Consider the following 13,205-nt stretch of genomic DNA (forward strand, 5'->3'; position numbering starts at 1 on the left):
CAAGTACAGGTGGCACTGCTGTCATTAAGGCAGTACAGGTGGGACTGCTGTCATTAGGGTAATACAGGTGGTATTGCTGTCATTAGGGCAATGCAGGTGGTACTGATGTCATTAGGGCAGTACAGGTGGTATTGCTGTCATTAGTGCAGTACAGTGGGTATTGCTGTCATTAGGGCAGTACAGTTGGTACTGCTGTCATTAGGGCAGTAAAGGTGGTACTGCTGTCATTAGGACAGTACAGGTGGCACTGCTGTTATTAGGGCAGTACAGGTAGTATAGCTGTCATTAGCGCAGTACAGGTGGTAATGCTGTCATTAGGGCAGTACAGGTTGTACAGCTGTTATTAGTCCAGTACAGGTGGTACTGCTGTCATTAGGGCATTACAGATGGTACTGCTGTCATTAGTCCAGTACAGGTGGCACTGCTACCATTAGGGCAGTACAGGCGTTGCTGCTGTCATTAGTTCAGTACAGGTGGTACTGCTATCATTAGGGCAGTACAGGTGGTACTGCTGTCATTAGTCCAGTACAGGTGGCACTGCTGTCATTAGTCCAGTACAGGTGGCACTGCTGTCATTAGTCCAGTACAGGTGGTACTGCTATCATTAGGGCAGTACAGGTGGTAGTGCAATGATTAGGGCAGTACAGGAGATACTGCTGTCATTAGGGCAGTACAGGCGGTGCTGCTGTCATTAGTCCAGTACAGGTGGTACTGCTGTCATTAGGGCAGTACAAATGGTACTGCTATGATTAGGGCAGTACAGGTGGTACTGCTATCATTAGGGCAGTACAGGCGATGCAGATGTCATTAGGGCAGTACAGGCGATGCTGCTGTCATTAGTCCAGTACAGGTGATACTACTATCATTAGGGCAGTACAGGTGGTACTGCTGTCATTAGTCCAGTACAGGTTGTACTACTGTCATTAGTCCAGTACAGGTGGGACTGCTATCATTAGGGCAGTACAGGTGGTACTGCTGTCATTAGTCCAGTACAGGTGGCACTGCTGTCATTAGTCCAGTACAGGTGGCACTGCTGTCATTAGTCCAGTACAGGTGGTACTGCTATCATTAGGGCAGTACAGGTGGTAGTGCTATGATTAGGGCAGTACAGGAGATACTGCTGTCATTAGGGCAGTACAGGCGGTGCTGCTGTCATTAGTCCAGTACAGGTGGTACTGCTGTCATTAGGGCAGTACAAATGGTACTGCTATCATTAGGGCAGTACAGGTGGTACTGCTATCATTAGGGCAGTACAGGCGATGCAGATGTCATTAGGGCAGTACAGGCGATGCTGCTGTCATTAGTCCAGTACAGGTGATACTACTATCATTAGGGCAGTACAGGTGGTACTGCTGTCATTAGTCCAGTACAGGTTGTACTACTGTCATTAGTCCAGTACAGGTGGGACTGCTATCATTAGGGCAGTACAGGTGGTACTGCTATCATTTGGGCAGTACAGGTGGTACTGTTGTCATTAATCCAGTACAAGAGGGACTGTTGTCATTAGTCCAGTACAGGTAATACTGCGGTCATTAGTCCAATACAGGTGATACTGCTGTCATTAGGGCAGTACAGGTGGTAGTGCTGTCATTAGGGCAGTACAGGTGGTAGTGCTGTCATTAGTCCAGTACAGGTGGTACTGTTGTCATTAGTCCAGTACAAGAGGGACTGTTGTCATTAGTCCAGTACAGGTGGTACTGCTGGCATTAGTTTAGTACAGGTGGTACAGCTGTCATTAGTCCAGTACAGATGGTACTGCTGTCATTAGTCCAGTACAGGTGGCACTGCTGTCATTAGTCCAGTACAGGTGGTATTGCTGTCATTAGTCCAGTACAGGTGGTACTGCTGTCATTAGTCCAGTACAGGTGGTACTGCTGTCATTAGTCCAGTAAAGGTGGTAATGCTGTCATTTGGGCAGTACAGGCGGTACTGCTGTCATTAGTCCAGTACAGGTGGTATTGCTGTCATTAGTCCAGTACAGGTGGTATTGCTGTCATTAGTCCAGTACACATGGTACTGCTGTCTTTAGGGTCCAGTACAGATGGTACTGCTGTCTTTAGTGTCCAGTCCAGATGGTACTGCTGTCTTTAGGGCAGTACAGATTGTACTGCTGTCTTCAGTGTCCAGTCCAGATGGTACTGCTGTCATTAGTCCAGTACACATGGTACTGCTGTCTTTAGTGTCCAGTACAGGAGGTACTGCTGTCTTTAGTGTCCAGTCCAGATGGTACTCCTGTCATTAGTCCAGTACAGGTTGTACTGCTGTCATTAGTCCAGTAAAGGTGGTACTGCTGGCATTAGTCCAGTACAGATGGTACTGCTGTCATTAGTCCAGTACAGGTGGCACTGCTGTCATTAGTCCAGTACACATGGTACTGCTGTCATTAGTCCAGTACAGTTGGCACTGCTATCGTTAGGGCAGTACATGTGGTACTGCTGTTATTAGGGAAGCACAGGTGGCACTGCTGTCATTAGTCCAGTACAGATGGTACTGCTGTCATTAGTCCAGTACAGTTGGCACTGCTATCATTAGGGCAGTACAGGTGGTACTGCTGTCATTAGGGCAGTACAGGTGGCACTGCTGTCATTAGGGAAGCAGAGGTGGTACTGCTGGCATTAGGGAAGCACAGGTGGTACTGCTGGCATTAGTCTAGTACAGGTGGTACTGCTGTTATTAGGGCTGTACAGGTGGTACTGCTGTCATTAGTCCAGTACAGGTGGTACTGCTGTCATTAATCCAGTACAGGTAGTACTGCTGGCATTAGTTCAGTACAGGTGGTACTGCTGTCAATAGGGCAGTACAGATGGTACTGGTGGCATTAGTTCAGTACAGGTGGTACTGCTGTCATTAGTCCAGTACAGGTGATAATGCTGTCATTAGTCCAGTACAGGTGGTACTGCTGTCATTAGTCCAGTACAGGTGGTACTGCTGTCATTAGTCCAGTACATGTGATACTGCTGTCATTAGTCCAGTACAGATGGTACTGCTGTCTTTAGTGTCCAGTACAGGTGGTACTGCTGTCATTAGAGCAGTACAGGTGGTACTGCTGTCTTTAGTGTCCAGTACAGGTGGTACTGCTGTCATAAGGGCAGTACAGGTGGTACTGCTGTCATTAGTCCAGCACAGGTGGTATTGCTGTCATTAGTCCAGTACAGGCTGTACTGCTGTCATTAGTCCAGTACAGGTGGTATTGCTGTCATTAGTCCAGTACAGGTGGTATTGCTGTCATTAGTCCAGTACACATGGTACTGCTGTCTTTAGTGTCCAGTACAGATGTTACTGCTGTCTTTAGTGTCCAGTCCAGATGGTACTGCTGTCATTAGTCCAGTACACATGGTACTGCTGTCTTTAGTGTCCAGTCCAGATGGTACTGCTGTCATTAGTCCAGTACACATGGTACTGCTGGCATTAGTCCAGTACATGTGGTACTGCTGTCATTAGGGAAGTACAGATGGTACTGCTGTCATTAGTCCAGTACAGGTGGTATTGCTGTCTTTAGTGTCCAGTACAGGTGGTACTGCTGTCATTAGTCCAGTACACATGGTACTGCTGTCTTTAGTGTCCAGTACAGGTGGTACTGCTGTCTTTAGTGTCCAGTACAGGTGGTACTGCTGTCATTAGGGCAGTACAGATGGTACTGCTGTCTTTAGTGTCCAGTCCAGATGGTACTGCTGTCATTAGGGCAGTACAGGTGGTACTGTTGTCTTTAGTGTCCAGTCCAGATGGTACTGCTGTCATTAGGGCAGTACAGGTGGTACTGCTGTCTTTAGTGTCCAGTCCAGATGGCACTGCTGTCTTTAGTGTCCAGTCCAGATGGCACTGCTTTCTTTAGTGTCCAGTACAGGTGGTACTGCTGTCATTAGTCCAGTACAGATGGTACTGCTGTCATTAGGGCAGTACAGATGGTACTGCTGTCATTAGTCCAGTACAGATGGTACTGCTGTCTTTAGTGTCCAGTCGGTACTGCTGTCTTTAGTGTCCAGTACAGGTGGTATTGCTGTCATTAGGGCAGTACAGATGGTACTGCTGTCTTTAGTGTCCAGTCCAGATGGTACTGTTGTCTTTAGTGTCCAGTCCAGATGGCACTGTTGTCTTTAGTGTCCAGTACAGGTGGTACTGCTGTCATTAATCCAGTACAGATGGTACTGCTGTCTTTAGTGTCCAGTCGGTACTGCTGTCTTTAGTGTCCAGTACAGGTGGTACTGCTGTCATTAGGGCAGCACACGTTGTACTGGGTCTGAGCAGTCTGAGCTCAGACAGAGAACGCTGTGTGCGTTTGAACTGCGTAGCTGCCATGTTGCTTTTTTGTAAATATCATGTTTTAAAAGTTCTATTTTTCAATAAACCTGCAAATTTACAAGAAGCTGGATGAATTCTGTGTTTTGTTTTTTTTTTAAACATCTGGTGGGGAAAAAAAGTACCAGTCAAACTTCTTTGAAGATCATGATAATAATGTCAAATCAAAAGCCTGCAAAAAAAACCTTCAGAAAAAGAAAAACTCCTCCAAAAACTCCCCTTTTTTCCTAAAGCGGAAGAAAAACTCATAACTTTTGAACAAACTCAAAAAAATCTGTGTTTCCTCATTGCCTTACACATGATTTGTGGCCCAGACTACATAGACTTTGTGTTGTCATCTATAGTCATAGAGACACATAAGTTTGCATGGGAGCTGCATACATATAACGGCAATCATGAAAACTATGTTAAAAACCTCCTAGTTTTTGTGTTTGATGTCTTTCATGCAATGATGATGCATAATTATGGTTATACTGTACATAAGACTGGGCAACCCCACAAAAACATGGCCATAATGATATTTTGCGATCCCCCACTGATGTTCACTTTCGATCACATTGTAACAATCATTGCCTTGCGTGCACCCGGCCTGTCATGTCGGGACTTGTCATCGTATTGTTTGTGTTCGTCCAAGTCAGACAGAGTTGATACATTTTCCCCGTGGTGTATGACTTCAGCCGAATAAAATGTGTCTGATGGAGGAAGCATTGATCTCTGTTGTGACAACCCCCGGTCCCTGTGCCTACAGGCAGCTTGTACAGATCACGGACATGATGTAAGGTGTGACTGATCCATCGCAGTCAGCGCTTATCACAGGGATCAATTATGGGTAATGAAAGCAGCTAAAGTCTCAGCAACGTGCCCGGTACATTGAGAATCTCCACAAATACTCTACCAGCTCATACTCCGCTCTCACTGCAGTAACGCGCAACGCAGAATTTACGCTATTGTCCTTCCTGCTTTTTTTTTATTGCACCTTGCAAGTTAAATGTTAGCAACACATTTCCTTTCTGAATGGGTGACTACCATTATATATAGAATTAGTCACAGAAAGTTCTATATGCTGTATAGTTGACTGCCCCTTAAAGGCCCCCATACACATTGGAGAATAGGTGGTAAAGCCAGTTGATTTTTGCTGATCCATCTGACTATCAACTGTTTATGTGGGTTTCCCAAATTTCCACTGTCAAAGAAGAGAAGGATCGGACACGTGGAATTTTTTCCGGAACATTTCATTTTAGATAATTTGCCACCAGAAATGAGATTTGCCTGACAGCCGCTGAGAGTCCTCGTCTTATATAAATCATTCAAACTCTTGACCGAGCGGAACATTTACTGTACATGTATGTACATCATTATCACTGTCCATCTATATTTATTTATCTATTTTACTCGCCTATTAAGCGCCATCATATTCCACAGCACTTTATAGACATCATCATCTCTGTCCCCATTGGGGCTCACAATCTAGATTCCCTATCAGTATGCCTTTGGAGTGTGGGAGGAAACCGGAAAACCCAGAGGAAACCCACAAACTTGGGGAGAACATACAAACTCCTTGCACATCTTTTCCTTGGTGGGATTTGAATCCAGGACCCCAGTGCTGCAAAGCTATTAATCTCTCTATCAATCTCTCTATCTATTTATTATCTATCTTATATCTATCTATCAATCTATAAAAATGAATATCAGAAGCAGCACCAGCTAAAAAACCTTATAGGCAACAGCCAAGCCTGCCAAATAAATTAATGGAGGCAGCACACCAACAAGATAAAGTGCAGTGTTAGTTGACTTTATCAACCTGGGCTTTATCACAGTGTGAACATGGCTTGAGAAAGGTTCACACTATGGACAAAAACATTGAGTTAATAAGTCCACTAACACTGAACTTTATCTCGTTGTGCAGACTCCATTTATTTAATTTATCCTTCCTTTTGTTCCTTCCTTCCTTCTTTCCTTCCTTACTTTCTTCCCTTGCTTCCTTCCTTTCTTCCTTCCTTCCTCTCTTTCTTCCCTCCCTTTCCTTCCTCCCTTTTCTTCCTCCCTTCCCTTCCTCCCTTTTCTTCCTCCCTTCCCTTCCTCCCTATCCTTTCCTTCCTGTCCTCCTTTTCCTTCCTCCCTTTCCTCTCTACCTTCCTTCCTCCCTTTCCTATCCTCCCTTTCCTTCCTCCCTTTCCTTTCATTCCAACCGTCTTTCCTTTCCTCCCTTTCCTTCCTCCTCTTTCTTTCTTTTCTTCCTTTCCTCCCTTTCCTCTCCCCCCTTTTCATCCTCCTTTTCCTTCCTCGCTGCCCTTCCTTTCCTTTCTTCCTCCCCCTCTTTTCCCTTTCCTCCCTTTAATTTCCTTCCTACCCTCCTTCCACCCTTTCCTTCTTTCCTTCCTCCCTTTCTTCTCCTTTCCTTTGGTTACTTTCCTTCCTTCCTTTCTTAAAAGGGAAAAATTGAAGCAGCCCCAGTTATCTAGATTATAACTCATTTATAGACTTATATTTCTGACACTTGTGGTTGGGTATTGCGTGTTGCCAGCACTCTCAGCAATCTAAAAAGCAAAGAAAGTGAGCAGCACTCAATAGCAAATTCCATGCAAAAATAGATGTATTTTTTGTGTATTGGAACAGGTGCCAAAGTTTCAGCTCAAGAGTAAGTGAGTCTTTGTCTGTCTATCTATCCCTCTATCTATCCCTCTATCTATCTATCTATATTTCTATCTATCTCTCTCTCTATCTCCCTATCCCATTATCTATCTATCCATCTCATTATCTATCTCTCTATCCATTCCTACTTGTTATCTTATGTCAGATAATACCCTGTGTGCCCGGTGTAATGACATCTCTATAGGATCCTGGTAATTACACTCTCTCTACGTCTTCGTGGTCACCGCAGGCAGTGTGACTGCAGCGCCCCGTTATATCAGGCTCTCTGTGAGATTTCCTCATTTACAGCTCTTTTATAGAGAATCCCAGTGGTCTCGTTGCCATTTGTTTCTCCCCACGGTGGTTTTAGTTGCCTTCTCATACATCACAACATTCCTATTTTATAAAGTGTAAAAGTCTTAGTTCCCGGAACGCGAATGATGTATAAGCGGCAAATTACAGCCCTGAACAGAGACATTTATAGTCAATTCTACACACAGAACGTTATAAATTTATAGATAAAGAAGTTTATTATCTGTCCTGATAAAAAAAATCTTCATACTTGTGAATGTTTTTTTCTATGAAGTTTTTTAAAGAAACATTAACATTTATTACACCGCACAAATCCTCTAATAATCCTGAACTTTAGCGGTTTTACTTCTTACATTACTTCCCACAGTGCCCATAGTGATAAAATAGATTATCATGCGTGGCGGCGGCAGGACGAAGGTGTTACTTTACCTTACTGTGGTTTCAATAAAACTTTGTATAAATCAATAGTTCAAGTGAATATTAGAAACTATGTAACTATGTAATATACATATATATTGTCCAAGAATTATGCTTCTTTCTCCTTTGCCTCCTAAACACATTATTCACACAAAAATAAAGCAAAATTTTGTCTTGTTAAAGACATGACAGACTGTTAGCAAACTGGAGCATCATATTGCACCTGACTTTTGATGTCTAAATTAGGTCCAGCAGTGAGAGAGCAAGAAGCACAGACACATAAATATATTGTGCTGCTTTCTAGTAAGGGTTTTATCTCAACAAAGTACTGTATTCACAGCTACACAGCTAAGTAGTACTGCTGTACAATGTCCTTCATGCTGCTGCTTCTGAACATGTGCTACAAAAAGACAGGAAAACAGGAATCCCTCATGTCTGTGGGTGCTGTGTATGAGAGACATCATAGCAGCTAATCTCCACCCACCAGCTCAGAAAAAGTCTGAAAATTAGAGATAGAGCCTGAGGAGGGGAAACGGATTATTCTCAATAATCAGCTGAAATGATGGTATGCTTTTACAAAGTTGTATGTGACGCGCCCCCTGGGCCATATTCTTTAGGGGAATACCCGGAGCCGGATCAGATGGGGGGTTGTAGTCTTCCGAGTGGCTGTGACCCGGTCCGTGCCCAGGGTGTCAAACTCAGTTGTATGTGGCAGTCCTACAGATGTTATTAAGTTCTTAATGTCGACTACGCCACCCGTTGTATTGCGGTCACTACGGCCGCCGCTGCAGCAGGGTCCGCTGAGGCTGATGGTGTTGGTGCAGCTTTTGATGGTATAACCCCCAACGGGTGGGGTATAGCCTCAGGGGGTCAGGTGCAGAGGATGGGGGTTGTGGTGGTGCAGCGTAGATGTTAAATGAAGACAGAGTCGGGTTGTGCAGTTTAGGGTATTTACTCACTGCTGATGTTCCGGTCACTCCAGCTTCAAGTGACCACCCGAGCCGTGCTGCGTCCACCAGGTCCTGGATCCAGCCAACCCCCAAGCAAGTCCGGAGCGTGACCCTGAGCTCTCCTTCTGTCCTTTCTTCTGGCCGTCCCCACTAGTGATCCACCTAGGTCCAGCTCCCTCGGGCCTTCTGTTGGGAGACCCTTGGCCTTGGGTTCCCTGACCCTCCACGTGGTCTGCCTTCGGGGTGGATGTGGTGGGTGGCCGTGGCAGACGCTGCCCACGGCCTCCGGTCTCTGGCTAGGGTGTGCTTTTGCCCCCACCAGCTTGGGATCCGGTACCCTATTGCCGACTCTTCACCCGGGGATTGAATTTGGGTTCTCAGAGTCCTTTCTTTTCCCCCTCTGGGTCTCTCTTTCTTCTCCTCTACTCTCTCTCTGCAGGCTCGTCTGGACCTCTGCTTCCTACTGACTCTGACAGACTGACCCTGATCTTTGATGGTGCCCACCTTATATACTCCCTCTATGTGTGAGCTCAGGTGACCAGCACCCAATGAGCTCCTAACTTTACCCAGGCTGCTCCCCCTATCTGCCCCTACACTACTTGGGATGTTCCACCCCCCTCCCACTCCAGCCAGGAACAGACTCGGTCGTACCTGCACATTTCTAAGTGGGAGTACCGTCGGCCTGCCCCTCGGAAATGGGATGTGTGTAGTGCATGCAGCCTACCGAGCTCAGGTCCACACTCCATCCTTACCCGGGAGTGGAATATCACACCTCTGGGTTGAGGTGCAATACCCCTGTAGCAGCCGAATCCTCAGGGTGCTACATATGTATTTACATGCATGATTTACACTATATATATATATATATATATATATATATATATATATATATATACTCTGTGTATATATGTGTATATACACTACGGTTCAAAAGTTTGGGGTCACCCAGACAATTTTGTGTTTTCCATTTTATTTATCAAATGAGTTGCAAAATGAATAGAAAATATAGTCCAGACATTGACAGGGTTAGAAATAATGATTTTTATTAGAAAGAATAATTTTCTCCTTCAAACTTTGCTTTCGTCAAAGAATGCTCTCTTTGTAGCAATTCCAGCATTGCAGACCTTTTGGCGTTCTAGCTGTTAATTTGCTGAGGTAATCTTGAGAAATTTCCCCCCATGCTTCCTGAAGCCCCTCCTACAAGTTGGATTGAGTACCATACGGTCAAGTTGCTCCCACAACAGCTCAATGGTGTTGAGATCTGGTGACTGCGCTGGCCACTCCATTACAGATAGAATACCAGCTGCCTGCTTGTTCCCTAAATAGTTCATGTATAGTTTGGAGGTGTGCTTTGGGTCATTGTCCAGTTGTAGGATGAAATTGGCTCCAATCAAGCACTGTCCACAGGGTATGGCATGGCGTTGCAAAATGGAGTGATAGCCTTCCTTATTCAAAATCCAATTTACCTTGTACAAATCTCCCTCTTTACCAGCACCAAAGCAACCCCAGACCATCACATTACCTCCACCATGCTTGACAGATGGCGTCAGGCACTCTTCCAGCATCTTTTCAGTTGTGTTCTTCTGTGTGATCCAAACACCTCAAACTTTGATTCGTCTGTCCATAATACTTTTTTCCAATTTTCCTCTGTCCAAAGTCTGCATTCTTTTGCCCATATTAATCTTTTCCTTTTATTAGCCAGTCTCAGATATGGCTTTTTCTTTGGCACTTTGCCCTGAAGGCCAGCATCCCGGAGTCGCCTCTTCACTGTAGACGTTGACACTGGCGTTTTGCGTGTACTATTTAATGAAGCTGCCAGTTGAGGAGCTGTGAGGCGTCGATTTCTCAAACTAGAGACTCTAATGTACTTGTCTTGTTGCTCAGTTGTGCAGCGGGGCCTCCCACTTCTCTTTCTACTCTGGTTAGAGCCTGTTTGTGCTCTCCTCTGAAGGGAGTAGTACACACCGTTGTTGGAAATCTTCAGTTTCTTGGTAATTTCTTGCATGGAATAGCCTTCATTTCTAAGAACAAGAATAGACTGTCGAGTCTCACATAAAAGTTCTCTTTTTCTGGCCATTTTGAGATTTTCATAGAACAAACAAATGTAATGCTCCAGATTCTCAACAAGCTCAAAGGAAGGTCAATTTTATAGCTTCTCAAATCAGCCAAACCGTTTTCAGCTGGGCGAACATACTTGTGCAAGGGTTTTCTAGGGTTTTCTAAACATCCATTAGCCTTCTTACACAGTTAGCAAACACAATATACCATTAAAACTCTGGAGTGGTGGTTGTTGGAAATGGGCCTCTATACACCTATGTAGATATTGCAATAAAAACAAGACGTTTGCAGCTAGAATAGTCATTTACCCCATTAACAATGTATAGAGTGTATGTCTGATTCATTTAATGTTAGCTTCATTGAAAAAACATGAGCTTTTTTTTCAAAAATAATGAAATTTCTAAATGACCCCAAACTTTTGAACGGTAGTGTATATATATATACAATGTGTGTGTGTGTATATGTATATATATATATATATATATGTATATATATATATATATACATAAGGTACGTTTGTAAGAAGATTTGTCAACAGGTCAAAAATGCAGCTTTTTAGTACTAACTTTTATGGTCTTTACTAAGAGGGCGTGGCTCGCAGGATCCTTGGGGGCGTGTCTTTAGGCTGTTTTGCATTATTATCCTATAGTAAAAAAGTGAGTGGGGTTAGCAGGAGGAGGCATGGCCTGGTGGAAGATAATGGGTATGACTTGCCTGATCAAGCAGAGTAATTAAAGGGGTTGTCTTTCATTGCAATTTTTTCTTACAAATAGCTGGCATTGGTCTAAAATAACAAAATGAGTAATACGTACTACTAATCCCCTCCCTACTGCTCATTCCCTGGAAAATGTGACCACTGCAACTGATTGCCCAACCGAAATTGGCTGCAGCAGTCATGTGTCAATGGATCAAGTCAGAGGCCATCAGACAACTAGGGAAGCATTTACACAAGAGCGCTAGAAGGTTGGTAAGGTTTGTATTTAGGGCCACTGGTAGCTGTTTGTAAATCATTTTTATGGGATTGGACAAAGGCATTAGTGTTTATTAATTGGACAAGCAAGAGAATAAGTACCAATGAAGCTACAAGCTAGGACATGTGTACCAAAGAGGCAAAAAGCAAGGGCATAGTACCAAAGAGGCAAAAAGCAAGGGCATAGTACCAAAGAGGCAAAAAGCAAGGGCATAAGTACCAAAGAGGCAAAAAGCAAGGGCATAAGTACCAAAGAGGTTAAAAGCAAGGGCATAGTACCAAAGAGGCAAAAATCAAGGGCATAAGTACCAAAGAGGCAAAAAGCAAGGACATACATACCAAAGAGGCAACAAGCAAGGGCATACGTACCAAAGAGGCAAAAAGCAACGGCATAAGTACCAAAGAGGCAAAAACCAAGGGCATAAGTACCAAAGAGGTTAAAAGCAAGGGCATACGTACCAAAGAGGCTAAAAGCAAGGGCATAAGTACCAAAGAGGCTAAAAGCAAGGGCATAGTACCAAAGAGGCAAAAAGCAAGGACATACATACCAAAGAGGCAAAAAGCAATGGCATACGTACCAAAGAGGCAAAAAGCAAGGACATACATACCAAAGAGGCAACAAGCAAGGGCATATGTACCAAAGAGGCTAAAAGCAAGGGCATACGTACCAAAGCTGCGAAAAGCAAGGACATACATACCAAAGAGACGAAAAGCAAGGGCATATGTACCAAAGAGGTGGCAAGCAAGGACATACATACCAAAGAGGCCACCTTTCTCTGAAGAAGACTGGGGGTCCAGCAAGGTTTTGGGCCACTTTGTTTAACTCCGCTGGAATACTTAGGCCCGTATAAACTGAACCAAAGTGATTTACATTGTTCATGTCAGATTGCAGTTCCATGTAAATTACAAAAATGATTACAAATAAGTCACAAAATACGTTGTTTCTCCCTGTGTTCTTACTTTCCCCTCTTTACAGCAGATACAATGTGGCAAACAAGAATTCTATAAGTCGATCACTCCCCACTGTTCAGGTTGCTTAGCAACTATGTCAACAGCGCCGTGGTAACATATTAACAGTACCGAGGAAACAAAATAGACAGGAGGCAACCCTGTGTCAAGAACTGCTGAAAATATAAGGATTTGTATGTGGGCTGCGGAGATAGGTGATGCCAGAAGCAATTACTGGATCCTGGGTAAAAATATACTGTCTTTTTTTTTCTTTTTCTCTTTTGTTTCTAGTCTTTATGACTACACAGATCACAAAGTTACTGTATGGTCTGACCAATGCAAACCCTAAAAATCTGGGGACGTCATAGCTGCTGGAGGTCAGGGCATGATGAGAGTTGTAGTTCAGATCTCACTGTCCTATAACCATGACTCCGGCTGACTGTGAACAAGTGATATTTCTATTTCTTTTTATTTTCCTGTTGTGTCTGATGATACTTGTTTTGCTTTTGTTTCCTGAGTGTTTGTGAGGTTGATGCAATGTCTATAGGTACTAATAGTGGAGAGTGCAGAGTCTGAAGGTGCATGCACGCTCAGAAGAACCGAGTATGCATATGCGAGAGAGG

At 44.1% G+C, this 13,205-nt stretch overlaps 2 protein-coding genes across 7 annotated transcripts in view; one reads left to right on the forward strand and one right to left on the reverse strand.

Moving 5' to 3' along the window:
* Positions 1-13,205, reverse strand: part of IHO1 (interactor of HORMAD1 1) — a 60,333-nt gene that overhangs the window by 37,582 nt on the left and 9,546 nt on the right. For 2 of the 6 annotated variants that reach the window (XM_073644833.1, XM_073644830.1), the window contains exons 1-2: positions 12,595-12,675; positions 12,393-12,486 (exon numbers count right to left, since the gene is read on the reverse strand). The exons of 1 other annotated variant lie outside the window; for it this stretch is intronic. The gene's annotated coding sequence lies outside the window, so the exon portion shown is untranslated. Of the gene's footprint in view, positions 1-11,230; positions 11,308-12,392; positions 12,559-12,594; positions 12,676-13,205 lie in introns of those variants that run through there. 3 more of the 6 variants (XM_073644832.1, XM_073644834.1, XM_073644831.1) reach the window with 3 other exon arrangements.
* Positions 12,679-13,205, forward strand: part of CIMIP7 (ciliary microtubule inner protein 7) — a 61,671-nt gene continuing 61,144 nt past the window's right edge. The window contains exon 1 of the mRNA XM_073644837.1: positions 12,679-12,827. Within this exon, the coding sequence (XP_073500938.1) occupies positions 12,801-12,827 (27 nt within the window). The 5' untranslated portion in view covers positions 12,679-12,800. The remainder of the gene's footprint in view (positions 12,828-13,205) is intronic.

The sequence above is a fragment of the Phyllobates terribilis genome, unplaced genomic scaffold (assembly GCF_046119375.1).
Source record: "Phyllobates terribilis strain yellow unplaced genomic scaffold, ASM4611937v1 Scaffold_8__6_contigs__length_399053987, whole genome shotgun sequence".
Lineage (NCBI taxonomy): Eukaryota > Metazoa > Chordata > Amphibia > Anura > Dendrobatidae > Phyllobates > Phyllobates terribilis.